Genomic DNA, 16,259 nt, shown 5'->3' with positions numbered 1-16,259 from the left:
GCTGGATCGATGGGCTGAGGCCAGTTGGATAAAATTCAACAAGACCGAGTGCCGGGTCCTAAACTTGGGTCATAACAACCTCAGGCAGCACTACAGGCTGGGGAAGAGTGTCTGGAAAGCTGCCTGGCAGAAAAGGACCTGGGGGTGCTTGTTGACAGCTGAACGAGAGCCAACAGTGTGCCCAGGTGGCCAAGAAGACCAAGGGCTTGTGGCCAGCAGGACTAGGGAAGGGATTGTCCCCTGGTACTTGGCACTGGTGAGACCACACCTCAAATCCTGTGTTCAGTTTTGGGCCTCTCACTTCAAGACATTGAGGTGTTGGAGTGTGTCCAGAGAAGGGCAATGGAGCTGGGGAAGGGTCTGGAGCACAAATCTGATGAGGAACAGCTGAGGAACCTGAGGGTGTTTAGCCTGGCAAAAAGGAGGCTTTGGGAGTGACCTTATAGCTCTTTTTAGGATCAATCCTAAACAAATTCTTTGTCCAATTCTCCTTATATTTTAAAAATCAAGGAAATCAATTTGGAATCTCAAGGAAAAGATACAGCCTTATTTTCTTGTAATTTCTTAGCAATATTGATGCTTTTGAGCTGCTGATAGGAAAACTTCAGAAGAAAAGAAGAAATCTATATGTGTGTTTATATATATAACATAACACCTCTGTGTTATATACATTTTTTTTTTTAATGTGTGTCTGCATTTTTTAGAAAGGTATTAAAAAAATGAAATTCTGACCTTGGACCCCTACTTTTATCAGTTGTGTTTTCATTCTAATAGTAACTTTCAGATATCCCACCAGTGTAGTTTGAGGTCCTAAATTACCGAACATAATGTATATACAGTTAATTTCTTCCTCATGATCTGACACTTCTGATAGCTATTCTTTTTTATAATTCCTGTGATAGCAGTAGGCTAGAAAAGATTACCTATGTACTAAAGCAGATTTTGAGAAGTAAACATCATGTCTTGGTAGGTGCTAAGTTTGAAGAGCTAGAAGAAAAATACAAGAAAAAAGTACAAGAAAATAAAGAGCTAGAATTACAGCTGAGAACCATCCAGCTTAAGGTAAGTACCTCTTACGAGTGGTATGTGTGATATCTAAGAAAGTAACTACTGAGTAAACTTGAAAAATGAAGTGGAAAACTAGTGAAATATATTCTACATGGCCTAAACTATAATTAAAAAAACAAAAAAAGAAAAAGAGAGAGAATTAATCTGTGTGTACTGTCATTTGGAAGGAATCTTGGAGAATTCAAAAAAGCCAGCATCTTTGAATAGTAAAGAAGGACATTAAAAATGAGAACTCATCCTTCAAAAACTGGAAGTCTCATGCAATCAAGGACAAGAGAAAACAGGGTCACTTATGCCAAGTTAAATACGATAGCGTAATAAAATTGCCTTGAAAACTTGAAAGAAATAATTCATACCTAGAAAATAGAAACACATAAATCATTCAAGCACATAGGTAGGAGGAACTGTATTAGCTAATCTCCGAGAACAAGATGAATAAGTTCTGAAAGCCCTCAACGAAAAAGCCATTGCAGAAAATGGGAAATAATTTTTTTATTTGGCATTTACTATGTAAAGGTTTAAAAACTTTTCTTCACTGGGGTTAAATCTGTGGCATAGCTTCAAATTGAAAAGTCAGAAGTAGTTTTAAATTAGATCGATAAAATGAATAGTAATTAAAAAAAAATCACCAGATACAGAGAATATTTACTCATTAATTGATAGGACACTGCAGTGTGGGACTACTGAATCACTGTGATTTGCAACTTACCTCATTCTTCTCTTGACACTGGAAGGGGGCAAGGATGATGATATTAAAAAAAAAAAAATAACAAAAATAATTTACAGTGCTGATTCCTGGAAATGTAGTTTAGTCAGGCCAACATTTTGTCCTGGACAAATTGTTAGAAACATGAACCAATATGTTTATTGGTGCTTGAGTAGGTGTGGTGTATGGAGAAAAGATCAACCGTTCACTGGTAAAGGGAAATCATGCCTTATATATTTTCAGGCCTTTTGAGTTTTTTTAAGAATAAATCAGAGCATGTATGAGTTAAGTGTGATTCAGTATAATATTGTTGGATATCCACAAAACATTGATAAAAGGGAAAAATTTTGATAAGGGGAGATCTTGCAAATTTAAAGATTGAGCTCAGTGGCAATAAATGATCAGTTTTTAAAGCTGGGGAACGATCAACAGAGGAGCCTGAAAAGGCTTGGTAAAGAGAACTGTGCTACTCAGCATATTCATCAGCGTTCTGAAAAAGAGTTGAATAATATGGTTAAAGACCACACAGTATTTTGCAACACTAAATAATTGCAATAATTAAGATGGCAAGTAAAATTTGGCTTAAAAAAAAAAAGTAAAGTAATGCATATGGAAAATATAATTTGAAAAATGAATACTTGATACATTCAGATTCCAAATCTAACTACATGATTCCAGGAAACATTTCAGTAGTCATTGTGGCCAGTTCTCTGAATACTTCAGTATTGTGTTCAGCAATAATGAGAAAGAATTTTTTTAGGGAAAGCATTAAGAACTAATGAGAAAATATTCTTTGTCCATATGTAACCAAATGGCCCTCACATCTTGAATATTCCTTGCCAATTTGTTCCTCTCCAAACACATGGTACAAATGGATGGTACGAAGAGGAGTGAGGATCAAGAGAGGAACAGGGAATGGTCATTTTCCTAATTTTCATAAGGCATAAAGTACCTGCTCTACATGCTCAGAACAAATCCTATTTTATAACATGGCAGAACTCTTTGTCAAAGAGTATTGTAAAAAGGCCAAAATACAAATAGGTCCAAAAAAGAAAGCACACATGAAGTATTTCAGTAAAAATGTGTATCAATTTCCTCATTAATTTCCTGGATTCAAAGTTTTGTCTCAGAAACTCCGTAAATTTAAATGGCATATAAGGGAAATGATTACTGCATGCATGGTTAGGTTTTTATGCTCTTTATCTGTTAATAAGTTACTTTACAGGATTGGACACAGCATTCTGGACAATATAATGTAGATTTCTGGTCTTGGCACAGTTTTTCCTAGATAACACTATATTCTGTCATTGCACTGAGAAGTCACACTGGGTATTACATGGTTTAGGGATTTAGTTTAAGAAAAAAGTAATTCAAATAAGAGGCATTTGAAAATCCAGTAAAAATTCAATAGGGTCTTTACTGTTTGAGGTTTTGTTGGTTTGGTGGTTTTTTTGTTCTTTTTTTTTTTTTTGCATTTAAGAAGGAGAAAAAACCCTACTGTTTTGGCTCTGTTTAATTTTTGTATGGGAAGAGGTTGCAAGCTGGTACCTGGCGTATTTTATTCTTGCAGTTTTGGGGTACTCTGTGTTTATAAGTTTAAATAAATGAATCTGTTTTGAATTTACCTGTGTTTGCCCAGAAGAAATAAATGTGGGTAAGATATCAGATATGTTAGTTCAGACTTCACTTTTTTGCATCTTACTTGTGTCAGTACTTGCTTGCAAAAACATAGGCTTCAATTTTGAAAAATTTAGGATGTGAACAATGGGATATCTCTTGAAAAAGACAAAAATCTGTGTTATAAAGATATATTATAAAGATATACAGGTAAAACTACTTTTCTGGAGATCCTGGTTTGTGTTTACAAGTATCAGCTATCCTTGGATACTTGGGCTAAAGTTATTTAATTTATATAGCATAAAAAATAATTACGTGAATCAGTAGTTTGCATTGGTGGATGTGACAGTGCAACAACGTGAAATGATGATGACCTATTAGCTACTTAATAATAAATTAGTTATTTAGTTATATGTTAAATATAGAAACATATGTAAAGGTGCATCCTTTTCTTTTTTGGACACAGAAAATAAATCAGCCTCATTCTCAAAGCTCTCTGAGTCACAGAGAGATTGCTCGGCATCAGGCTTCCTCATCTGTGTTTTCATGGCAACAGGAAAAGACACCATCTAGAAATCGAGAAACACCTGCAAGGGGAAGTTCTGCAGCATCCTCTTTTCTAGGGGAAAAGGAAACGAATTCTAGTATAATATCAGAGAAGAATGAGTTTGACAACAGCTTTTTTGAGAATTGTAATTCTTCGCTCGTGATTCAGCTAAAAGCACAGAACCAAGGTATCTGATTTATTTCTTCAAGACCCAGTGGCAGTCTCCCATATGGTTTCATGAAAGCTGGTGTGTGGATAGAAGCGAGGTATTGAAATGAGTGCTTTAGCAAGGAAAAGAGAAAGATACTTGTTGTTGCCTTTGGCAGCTGGCCCTGTTGGCTGCTGATGTGTTTATTGTCAATGATCAGCCAGTGCTCAGAGCTTATCTACAAGCTGTGGTATCTTCTACGTAAGGGGTGTGAGAACTAGAAGGGAGCAGTTTGTATTTTTGGGGTTAGTAGGGGACATCATCTAAAAGGAAAAATATCCTTCTCCATTAATCCCACTGCTCATGGAGCAATTCTCTTAAAACAGAGTTAGAACACTTTTCAGAATATCATTACATTTTGCTGTTAAGTTCTATCACATTGCTTCCTTAATTTTGTATACTGTTGAGATTTATGGCTAAGCAATAATTATATTAAAAATTCAGTGTTTGAACATGCTTAATGCATAACTGAGTTGATTCATAAGGGATGCTACTGGAAGCACAAAATGAAGTATGATGCAAAAAGTACAACGAAAAAGCAAGATATGGTCTTGTATTGCACATATAGACATGAAGGAATTCTCATTCCTGATATCTGATAGTTGTAAGAGAGAAAATAGTTGTTTTCTTGTGGATTAGGTGAACATTTGCTTAAGCCTACTATTTAGACTCTTTGAACAGCTTTTACACTAACTGTTTCTGTACTCTCCAAACTGTTCATTCAAATACCTACACGTACAATAATTTAGGTGACATTTTCAACTTGGAAGCTATATAAACTCAGAAACAGGAAGACAGGAATTTTTTTAACAAAGGAAAATTAATTACGAAAAACCCGAAAATAATTCCGTATAATGCTCCATGTAGCTGACTTATGATTTCTACTGTAAATTATGTTATGGCTTTTGGAAGATAAGATAAACTCTTGCTGATATATATTGTGACAAGACTACTTGGTTTAGCTTTGAGACATGAAAAAGATTGAAATATGAGATAATGCATTTATAGATGCCCAATATTTGAAAAGTTTTCTGGAAGCAAAGACTCACAGTTGCCCCAAACAAATGTTTGTAGTGGATATCTTTCCTTTTAAAAATAATAAAAAAATATAATAGTTATGTCAAATGACATGTTTCTGCATGTTTAAAACCAGGAACAAAACCAAAAGAAACCACACCAGCAGAGGAACAAATTGTCTTTGTCTTTGCAGCATTTGTTCCTAAACTTGCATGTTACTGTGTTCTCACAAAGTGGGAATTATTGATTTAGAGTCAGCTGTCTTTAAATCTTTATAGTTTTAGTCATCCATGTAGTAGTAGAAGGCAGTTAAAACTTTTGTTTTAACTTGCTGAACATTTTAGAGGGTGTCTACCTGTGTCAGGAACTTGGGTACTTATCAAATATACTAAATATTTTAGAAGGTGTAAGACGCTTGGAAATTTGAGTACGTGGAAGACATACCTTCCAAAGCAGGAAGTATCTTTAATTTTTACTGTTTTAAAATTCAGAGCTAAATTCCACTATTAAAGACCTTGAACAACAACTGCAAGCTCAAGAAAAAGTGAACAGATCCCATGTGAATAAACATCAAGAGACTGAACTGGAGCTGGACAGAATGAAGTTAGAATTAACAGAGAAGGATAAAGCTCTGAACAAAACCAGAGATAAACTGACTCAAATGAGAACACAACTGGATCAAGCTACCACACAGGTAAAATGCTGCATTACACATCTGACTGTCCTTACAATACATTGCCAGTATTCATGTGTGTCAGTTTTCAGCCATTTTAGTAAGAACCAAGGTTCTCAAGACTTAAGTTTCTTGAGCATTTGCTGAGGATCAAGTTTGGAGAAGTATATGCTCGTTTGATATGTATTACCTGTAAAAACATTAATACTTGTAAGTAGTTGCCCATTTTCTGGAAGGTTCTTACATGACCTCAAGAAATATTTTTTATACTCAGGTAAGACTGACTTGAATTCTGAAAATATTTTCTGATCAAGTTACATAGAGCAACAATGACATCTGGTGGCAAGTTCTGGCCTGAAAGAGACTGTCATGCGACTTCGGTGAAAATCAGAATCTTTTGCTTTTACTACAGGATGTTGTGGGGGCATAGTCTTTGTATTGTAAATTGCTTGTGTTAAATAAAGTCTAGGTAAAAATGCAATGCAAGATTGAGAATAGATGCAGTTTCTAAATGGAATTTCACAACTTAATTCTAAGCAGTTTGGATTAATAGTGAAAAACCAATAGGATAGTACAATTTGCTAAGTCAAAAATTTACAGAGCATATATATATAAAAAGATATCTGTGTATGAAAATCTGATATGGTTCAGGTTTTTACTCATAATCATGCAAAGAGGAGGAGAATGCCAGTGCTTAAAATAATTTAATTCAAACTGCAGAAGGTAACAAGTAAGAAGTTTTCTCTTTTTGTTGATTAATTAAGTTGCATTACCTACCTAAAGTCCTTTTTCACAGCACTTGACAAATTTGAAATTAGTACACAGATGTCATAATTCCCCGAATCTCCGTATTTCCATCTATCTTTTTAGGGTTTTTTTCCCACTAGTTTGGTTCTTCTACAGGATAGGGAAAAAGATGTTTCTGTGTGTATCTTCTCTGGGTATAATAATTGTTATCCATGTTTGCCAGCAAGTTTCTTCATGCTACCAAAGTATGTTGGTAAGCTTCTTCTTCACACAACTCCTGTATTGGTCCTTAAAAAGAAAACCTTTGCATGTTTGCATGTAAACCTTGATCACTCTGCCTTTTCAGAGAGACATCAACATTTGACTATTTTTTAGCTCTGTGAGGAACTGGTTTATGGGAAGTCTTGGCTGGGAGTAAGATAAAATCATACTCTTGACATAGTCCATTGACTTCATAAAGGCACTGTCATCACGGTGAGCTTGTGAGAAGACAGCTGACTCAATCTGACATCTCAATTTCTCTGAAAAAGTCTTTATTTTCTTTATTTAATTTAATTCCCCAGATGACTTGATTCAACTTCTTAAAGGATTAGCATATTATGTATTTAGTTTTGCCTTGTTCGTTTTCTACAGGTTTAAGAGAGCTGAATTGTTTTACTAAGGAACCAAAGGAGATTAAATCCAGCAAAAGGGAAGGGGCAGGGTTATGGAGCTAGAAACATGCCTGGAGAAGGACAAGGAAGAGTGGCATTGCCACCATTTGAGTTGAGATGCAGTCCATCCCTAAGGTGCAGCGCAGCATCTTGCCCCAGAAGGTTCCTTTGGTCCTGCCATCTGAAGATGACTCCTTACTGTTCTGTTTCTTCTTTCTTGCATTGGAATTGGATCTCTGCCTGCATCCCCTGGACTTTGGATGTAGAACTGCACTGAGATTTTGGATTTTAGTTTCCTGCCTTGTAGCCTGAATTTAATACTGGCTTGCCTCTTGTGCACTTGTCTGTCACTGGTGCTGTTCACAGACCTTGACCACAGCACCACCTCTGTGTTATCAAGTATTTTCACTTCTTTTGAGGTCTGCAGCCTTTCTGCAGTCAAGTTTCCATGTTATCTTACAGGAGCTCATGATCCCTGCAGTCTGTGTCTAATAACCTGACATCCCAATACTACTACCTGGTTCTTATTGTCTTATGACTGCTGTTTCACTAACTCATTAAACAGCTCTTGTGGCTGGAAAAAGAGAGTCCCATTAACCCTTTGCCATTTTTCTTACTCTCGGGGGGGAAAAAAGTACATATTTTGCCTTAACAGATTGAATTTGGAATAAAAATAAATTTTTCTTTTCAGGCAGTTAGGTGGGGAATGCTTCACTCTGTTGGGTGACATAATATTAACGTAATCAAGTGAGTTAGATAAGAAGCTGACATACTTTTAACATGGAGGTTGCCTAGAAGATAGGCTACTGACTTTTATTTTTTTAATTAAAGTTTAAATTTTGAAAAACACTCTTTTGTTGTTGTACACTAAGATAGTTGCCTCTTTTTTCCCTATCCAAATCAACATGCTGAATCACTCTGAAATTCAGTGGAATGTCGAGTTATTTTCCATCTAAACATGTAGTTGCTTAGCAGTTAGCAGTCATTCTTTATTTGTCAGCAAACTGAGATACTGAAAATATAGTCTATTTTTAGTGCCAGATACAGTATATTTCCATAAACTGTCAAAGACAGTGTTTTTCTGAAGGTGTTTTTATTATTGTGTCTGTATATATATATTTTTTTTTTCTCACTAACATAAGCAAATATGAGCTTAATACTTTGCTAAGAATTAATATGGTACCAGCTAAAGTTATGCTGGTTATATGAATGCTAAAACATTCAGTAGCTGAAAGCAGTCTTTTTTATATGACTTTTTTACATCTTTAACACTTTTGTTTGATAACTAAATTATTATAGGTCCAAATGATGGAGCAAAAGGTGAAAAGATTGTCAGAAGAACTGAACTGCCAAAGACAAAATGCTGAGAGTGTTCGTCAGTCTTTAGAACAGAAAATAAAGGCAAAGGAAAAGGAATACCAACAGGTAAGGCAAGGAGAGCTTTTTAATTTTGACTTCCCTAGGAGACTAAATCACTTGTTTTATCTTGTTTTACATCCTAATAAACCTCTGAAATCTGTGCAGCATCAAAACTATAAGATCCAAAGGCATAGGAACAGACCTCATGAGAAATTGCAAGTACAGCTGTTTAACCTAATGGATGTCTACTTGTCATGTTTAAGATCCACATGTATTATATCATCCTTCTATAGATTTCAGAAATTCTGTTTTGGGAACACTAATTTTTGTGCAACTTTTGCGGCTGCCCTTGTAAGATTATCTTGTTTCTAAGATTATCTTGTTGCTCAGTTCTATGCTAGGTAATATGACTATTTTCTTTTCATGAGAAAAAAAAAAAATCAACCTTCCAGTATGGTACGTAATAGCAGAAGACGAACTTGTCCACATGTATTGTAATGTAATTCTTATAAGAAATGTATCTTTAATATGAAAAATTTGAATGCTATTACTTTCACTGGTTTTAGACTTTTTTTTTCCCTTTCTGTGATAGGACTGTTGCATAATGAAGTTCTTAAGCAGATGACATAAGTTGGGTTAAGGCCATTCTTGCCTATGTGACATTTGCAGCTGCTTTTAACTGTTGTTTGCTGTGTAAGACAAGTGTCTCTGAGCAGGCAGTACCTCCTAATAAAAATCAGTTGTTATTGCTCCAGTAACCAAAAGAGAGACTTTTTGTGGTCATGTGTTTATTTCTTTGCTACCATACCACTGTTTTCTAGGAACTCTCTTCTCAGCAACGTTCCTTACAAACACTGGATCAACAGTGCAACCAGATAAGAAGCAAACTGAATCAGGAGCTACAGCAAGCCAAAAATGACTTCAACATTCTGCAGGCAGAATTTGACAAAGTAGGATTTTTTTTAATATTAAAACCTGCTACTAGAGATGGTATTTAGTTGTCTCAACATTACTGCCTTCATTTAATTATACCTAAAGGAAAAAGTAATTAATGTGCAGTCTTGTATTAACGTTTTTACAGTTTGTACTAGCTGTTTTGTATTTACCATTTCTCACTGAAATATTATGTATTAAATGTGAATTATAGCTTTTAAAATTTGGGCCTAGTCCACTTTTTACAGGGAAGGAGATGTGAATGCAGACAGTGCAGGTAAAATAAATCTGTTTGAGAGAGAAGCAGCTAAGGCTGATCACAAGACAAACTTTATGTAAAAAACATGCAGAGGAGCAGCTTGATGATAGAGCTGCTGATTGACAGGTCTGTTGCCTTTGGAAAAACAACCCCTTTTCATATACTCCAGCCCATGCACTCCTGGTACTTCTATTTTAGCAATGCCACCCCTCATGTGATCCTGCAGAGAACTGATAGAAGACATAAAAGAGCAAGGAAAATATTATATGTAAATTAGCACATGTGTATACATATAGATAGCCCAAGTGTTTGCAATTAATTTAACTCCTTGAAGTGGTTCTCCACAAAATTAGATGAGTGTCAGGGCTTGTGTAAGGAGGAATGTCAGTAAGAAGGAGGTCATCCACAGCTTTGGCAGCAACTAGCTATTAGAACACATTAGTTGTCAAAAACTCACAAATTGCAGGAAGTTAGAAAGCAGCACAAGCCATGAGAGTGGGTGACCAGAAAAGAGGAGTGTTTTAAAATCCTCAAAAAACTCGAGAGCACCTCTCAAGCAGCACAGCTAAATGAATTTCTAAAAGAGACCACAAGTTCTTGAAATTTATATTGAGAAGCCCCACTAACAGACAGCCTGAACTGAAACAGCATTTCCAAAACTGCCTACAGCTTTCTTGCAGGCTTGTTTTATTTTAGAAATATAGGCATGGGAATACATTCAGTCAAATGTTTTCAGTGGAGGCTTCTTTATGTGCACATTCTTTTGTATATGCTTACCAAAGGAAGCATGATTTCATGAAGAGGAAAATAGGTACCTTCTAGTTCTTTCTTCAAGTAAGGTAATTTATTACCTAATGACCTCAGAGTAGACTTTTTTTTTACTTTTTTGGCCCAATAACAGCATTTCCCACCTTGTTAATTTGGAGCATTATAGGACTATTTTGAAAGAGCTAAAACCTGTTCATTTTTTATAAAATCTGTGTCAATGGAACAATAAGTGCAGTTATGATCCTAGCTTTGTAATATGCTGTGTGAATCAGAAAGGCCATTCTCACTTGTATCCTACAGATATCAATGTGGTGATCTAGCTGCAAGTTGGATATATTAATCTGATTCCAGACAGTTTAGAAATACATGTATTTTAGAGACATACCACCTTTTTTGGTCAGAGGCGAAGGAGTGAGTGGAAAGGCAATAAGCAACTATTTTCTGAACAACAGTAGAGCAACCTTTGTTTCATGTTGGGATAAAATGTAGTTTCATTTTGTAATAGAATGTTGGAGTTCAAGAATGGGAGTTTAAAGAAAAAAGTTATATATGCCTGTGAATACAGTGTCCATTTTCAATATTGTTACAGGTAATGGCAGTGAAACAACACCTGGAACACGATACCAGTGATCTCACCCAGAAGCTGTGCAGAGCAGAGCAGGCTCTGTTAGCAGCCCAGGCTAAGGAAACTGATCTGACAAAAACCTTTGAGGTAACAATGCAGAGGAGTATTTGACAGAATTAATGCATTGAATTGGCAATTTGTAAACACTTAATACTATTGAGCATTTACTCTCATAGCATATTTTTCCATAAGCAATCTTTAAACACTTTTACGGATTATCTTAATAATATATCTTAATTGTAACACAAAATGAGGCCTTCACTAACTTTGTGGAAATCAGTGCAGTTTTTGGCATTGGCTGCATGCTTAGGATTCATTGCTGTAATGCTGCTGATATGGTTCTAATTCACGTTGGACTTATCTTTTACCAAATATAGGTTGTGTTTCAAGAGATTCTTGCTTTTGGTTCTTAAATAAAAAAATGTCAATGCTTGTTTGATTTTAAAACTAAATTCTAGAATCATTGACTACTGCTTTGATTCATACTGCCAAACTCGATGATTTTGTACAAAGACTCACTATATCCTCTTCAAAAAAAAAAATAAAATGCATCTTTCTTAGAAGAGACACTGTCTAAAAAATATATAGTGCTGGAAAAAATTTTCCCGCAAATGAAGATAAATTCAGACAGGTTTCTGGATGCTGCCACACAGCTCATATTCACACATGCAGATACCTTTTCGCTTTAAAGTCTCCTTTGTCTTCTCAGTTACATTGTTTTGTTTTGGTGGCAACTAGAGCAGCTAGACTTGACATTGTTACAGTTTTGCCATTAGAGACCTCTCAATGCAAATTTTATCCTTTATTTGGAGAATCAGTAGTAAATAACAAAAAGAACTCAATACCTATGTAATCCATGTCGCAGTTTGTTTTATGTAAACACTCTCATTTTTCTTGTTGGCTGCTGTCATCAGCAGATACAATATAATCTGGCATAGTTTCTGCCAAAAATTTACCTGTCAAAATTCTCTGCAAAAATATAAAGTAAAATAGTGGGATTTGTTCAGATCATCACAAATGTTAGTAGAGGTTTAGTATACTGTGAAATTTTAGGTACATTCTTGCTGGTGGTTTGCAATGTCTGGGAGCAATCCCAGCTGTTGGAATCTGACTATTGTTACAACAGCACTTTGCATGGCTTTGGCCCAGTTCACTAGCACTCTTTCATACAATTCCCAGGCACAGTTTAGGAGTTCACATGAGCCTGGGAATCTTCCCAGCAAGTGGTTTGATTAGAGCCACCTGTTTTGGGAGATAAAAGACTTTATGGTACAGATATGGGCTGTTCCATGCCACTTGGCCTCGATGCCAGATAAAGGTCCTTAAAACCTATTTAGTAAATAAATCTAACCAGTACCTTCAGTGGTAAGGCTAATCAAGACAATTTTGTTCTTCCAATGCGGAGGAGGAAAGCCTTTGTCAAGCTTCTGTATATTCTTAGTATAATCTTTCATATTTTTAGACAAATGAGCAAAAAAAAAAGAAGGTAGTTTATGTCAGATATTGTGGGCTTATACCCTTTCTATATTTGATAGTGGGTCTTTGAGATCCTATTGTCAGAGAGCATCTAATTTGTGGAAAGATCTTCTTTACTGCAAATTCTTAGGAGTGCTTCATTTTATCTACCAGTCTTGTATCCATCTTACTAGGCTGTAACTATAGTTACATTTTTTTCTTTGTATTTGTTTATCTTGGTCAGACAATTGAACAGCTGGTGACAGTGATGTTGTATTAGTACATGACCAACAAATTTCTAAAGAAGCTTAATCAGGGGAGATTGTAATAATTTAAGAGATCAGTAACACTACCATTCTCTATCTTAAGATTTGCACATGAAAAAGCACAGTATGTGTCTTCTTCACTCTCATAAATAAGTATACTGCAAAAAATTACATTGAATTGCTTCAAAGTCTTGGAGATTTTGTTGAGAGCAGGCTTTTTTATAGCTGAAGAAAACAAGAGTGAGATTGGTACTTTTTCCCCTTTATTAAAGGAGAAATCGTTGCAGTCTTACACTACTTGTCTAACTCTCCAGCGGAGAATACAGTTGTTTTCTGCTGGTTGATCCACTGCCGTGTTTAGTCCTTATTGTATAACAAGACTGGTGTTCCAAAAAAGCTGCAAAGCAGGTACATGTGAGAGATATACAGGATACTCTTTTGAGAGCATATAGGATATTCTTAGTCTAAGGACTACTGAGCTTTGCAATGGTGATATCTCTTCTGACATCATAGTGTGTGGTTTACATTTCGATGGTGCAAGCAAGCCCATAACTATTCCCGGAAAAATTGGTCGGTCAGTCCATGAACTGCTCATAAGCCTGCTCCATGGAGAGTTTCTCCAGAGTAATAGTACCACCTGTGCATAGGTTCTGGAATTTGCTTTGGGTTTTGCCCTTTTAAGGGACAATTGCAGAATGGCTAGCTTGAGTAATGCAATGTACAAGTAGAATTGATAACTGAATTGAAAGCAAATCAATTGCTTTGGAAATAGCTTTGGAAAGTGTAAACAGCTAGTTGCTCTCAGATACTTAATCCACCAAGTTATGTTGAGTGCTATTTATTGGTGAGACCCCATCTAGAATGCTATGTCAGCTCTGGGGTCCCCTGCACAGGAAGGACGTTGACTTGTTGGAGTGAATCCAGAGGAGGGCCACCAAGTTGATTAGAGGGATGGTGTACCTCTACTATGAGGAAAGACTGGGAGAACTGGGATTGTTCTGCCTGGAGGAGAGAAAGCTGTGGGATGACTTAATTGCAGCCTTCTAGTACCTGAAGGGAGCCTACAACAAGACAAAGAAAAGAGGGACTATTTGCAAGGGCATATAGTGACAGGATAAGGGGGAATGGTTTCAAACAGAAAGAGGGTAGGTTTAGACTTGATATTAGGAAAAAATTCTTTATCTAGTCTAGTGAAACATGTCCCTGCCCATGACAGGGGGTTTGGAACTAGATGATCTTTCTGGTCCTTTCCAATCCAAGCCATTCTATGATTACTGGGAATGTTTGTACCAAATCAAAATAATTGGGCATTTCAGCCATTTTAATTTCTTCAGCTTGTTTTTTTTTTCTTTCTATAGATCACCCTAGATTTTCTGATGAATGGGCGTGTTCAATTCATGCACTCATATTACATCTGTGTATGGTACTTTGAACACAAGGAGTTTGGATGCTTGTAGTTCTTTGAAAAATTAGGATTGGTAGAAAAGGTTATTAAAATTTATATGTAACTGGGTTTTTCTTTTTTAAACTGTGAGTAGGGAAGGCTATGAGTAGAAGGGAAGGTAACTGTTAGTGACAGTGACAATTTTAATCATGTTCTGAGGGTGATTTATTTATGTTGTTGCAAAACCAAGCCTGCCAAGCTTTTAAATTTTTTCATCCAGACCTTTCCATTTCTTGAGCTTGGCTTTTCGGAATTGGTGCCCATCTGCTAGTAGTAAATGGATGAATAATTGACGATATGTTTCCAATTGGGCCATGCCAGTTCCATACCCCATCTGTTGTCCAGAGCACATGAACTTAGAGAAAAAGGATGAGTTTCCTTAAAAGAACTTTTATTTGGCTTCCTAGATACAATTTAGTTACATAGTTTTTTGTTATTGTTTGTTATTTTGTTATTGTTTGGCTGTTTTTTTTTAAATCAAGTTATTTGAAAGAAAATGCTGTTAATGGCAAAGCATCCATCTGAAAGTGTAAGCACTTCTACATAAAATATTTTGTGCTAATTTTGATACTGTTGCAGGGATTTGTTTACTTAGTTTTCTTCAGGACTGTAGCCCAACTTCATCAGCTCAGATTTTGTAGGATCTATCCTGACCTATCTGTTTGGGGCAGGTCACCTGTTAGTTCTATGCCAACAAGGGGCATGCTGACTATGTCAACTGGCAGCATCTCTTAGGTGCTGTCAATTAGTTAAGAATAAGTTCAGCTTAAGTTCCCAAGCAATGCTTAAGAACCCAGGCATAGCTGCCCAAAGACTTACTAAGATTTAATGGAATATCTTTATTTAAGTGAACTGAATTCTTTGATCTCCTTGGCAATTTAGATGAAATATGGTCTTATTTGGTTTTGGTTTAGGAAGTGAAGCAGGAGAAAAATCGTCTTAACTGTCAACTTGAAAAGAAATTGCAAGAGATCCACCAGCTTGAAGAGGAACTAAATACAATCAAGCAGTCTCTAAAGAAAAGCCAGAATTTTGCAGAAGAGATGAAAAGTGAGTTACAATTTTAAATATGCAGAACTCTTTTTGTATGTTTCCTGCAATAGTGTAAGTTACATTGTGAATTAAGTGAAAAGTTTCTGCTGTGGGATATGATTAGTGTTTTTAAAGAACATTGAGTTTGTTGTAAATGGAAAGGAATTTATTGTCTATCAACATGTACAGTTCCGGAAGATACAAAATTTTGAAAATAATCAAAGTGTACTGAACTTATCAGCTACTTGAATTTCATAAAATCTATTTAAAATAGAAAATTTCTGGTTTGTAATTCCTTTGTGTTTCACAGAGTTGAAAAGAATTAGGGAAATGCTACATAACCACTGATATTTCAGTCTTGCTTGCAGTGTTTATTTTTAGTTGAGAACACAGTTTTTCAGGAGTTGTTGAAATACACCTTGTAGTTCCAGGGAACTACTTAAAAGAGGATAGATTCCCTGCTTTTTTCTGTGCATTGGTCAAACTTCATGTACGATTTCAAAATGAAGCTTTTGTATTTGATTCTGTTCCCCTTAATGACTGACCCAACTTTTCTTTCTGGGTAGAATTAGACATTATTTGGCAGAAGTGGAATATAAGGCAGACCCACACGAATGTCACATATTGAAGTGAGATCTGCCCTGTTAAAAAAAAACCAAACAAACAAACCAAAAACCACCTACAAAATGAGTACTACTTTTTATAAAAATTTGATGAAAGTGAGACACAGAAACAATGTCTGAGTACATAGTGTCTGATAGCCTAAGGTGATATAAATATCCTTTATCCAGTGATATAACTTGAGAGTAATGCTTTGCAGTAGAATGAAAATTGAAAATAGTTAAAGTAAGTAGTAATACTTAATCTAGAAAATTATCTGCA

At 35.7% G+C, this 16,259-nt stretch overlaps 1 protein-coding gene across 1 annotated transcript in view; it reads left to right on the top strand.

Annotated features, from left to right (window-relative positions):
* CENPF (centromere protein F) overlaps nt 1–16,259 on the top strand; it is a 38,150-nt gene that overhangs the window by 5,120 nt on the left and 16,771 nt on the right. The window contains exons 4-10 of the mRNA XM_018085369.3: nt 971–1,062; nt 3,858–4,125; nt 5,655–5,857; nt 8,536–8,661; nt 9,417–9,545; nt 11,145–11,267; nt 15,260–15,395. Of these exons, the coding sequence (XP_017940858.2) occupies nt 971–1,062; nt 3,858–4,125; nt 5,655–5,857; nt 8,536–8,661; nt 9,417–9,545; nt 11,145–11,267; nt 15,260–15,395 (1,077 nt within the window). The remainder of the gene's footprint in view (nt 1–970; nt 1,063–3,857; nt 4,126–5,654; nt 5,858–8,535; nt 8,662–9,416; nt 9,546–11,144; nt 11,268–15,259; nt 15,396–16,259) is intronic.

This window comes from Manacus vitellinus, unplaced genomic scaffold (genome assembly GCF_001715985.3).
Source record: "Manacus vitellinus isolate BGI_N305 unplaced genomic scaffold, ASM171598v3 scaffold_8_pilon, whole genome shotgun sequence".
NCBI classification, from domain to species: Eukaryota; Metazoa; Chordata; class Aves; order Passeriformes; family Pipridae; genus Manacus; species Manacus vitellinus.
This window is presented reverse-complemented; position numbering and strand designations above follow the sequence as displayed.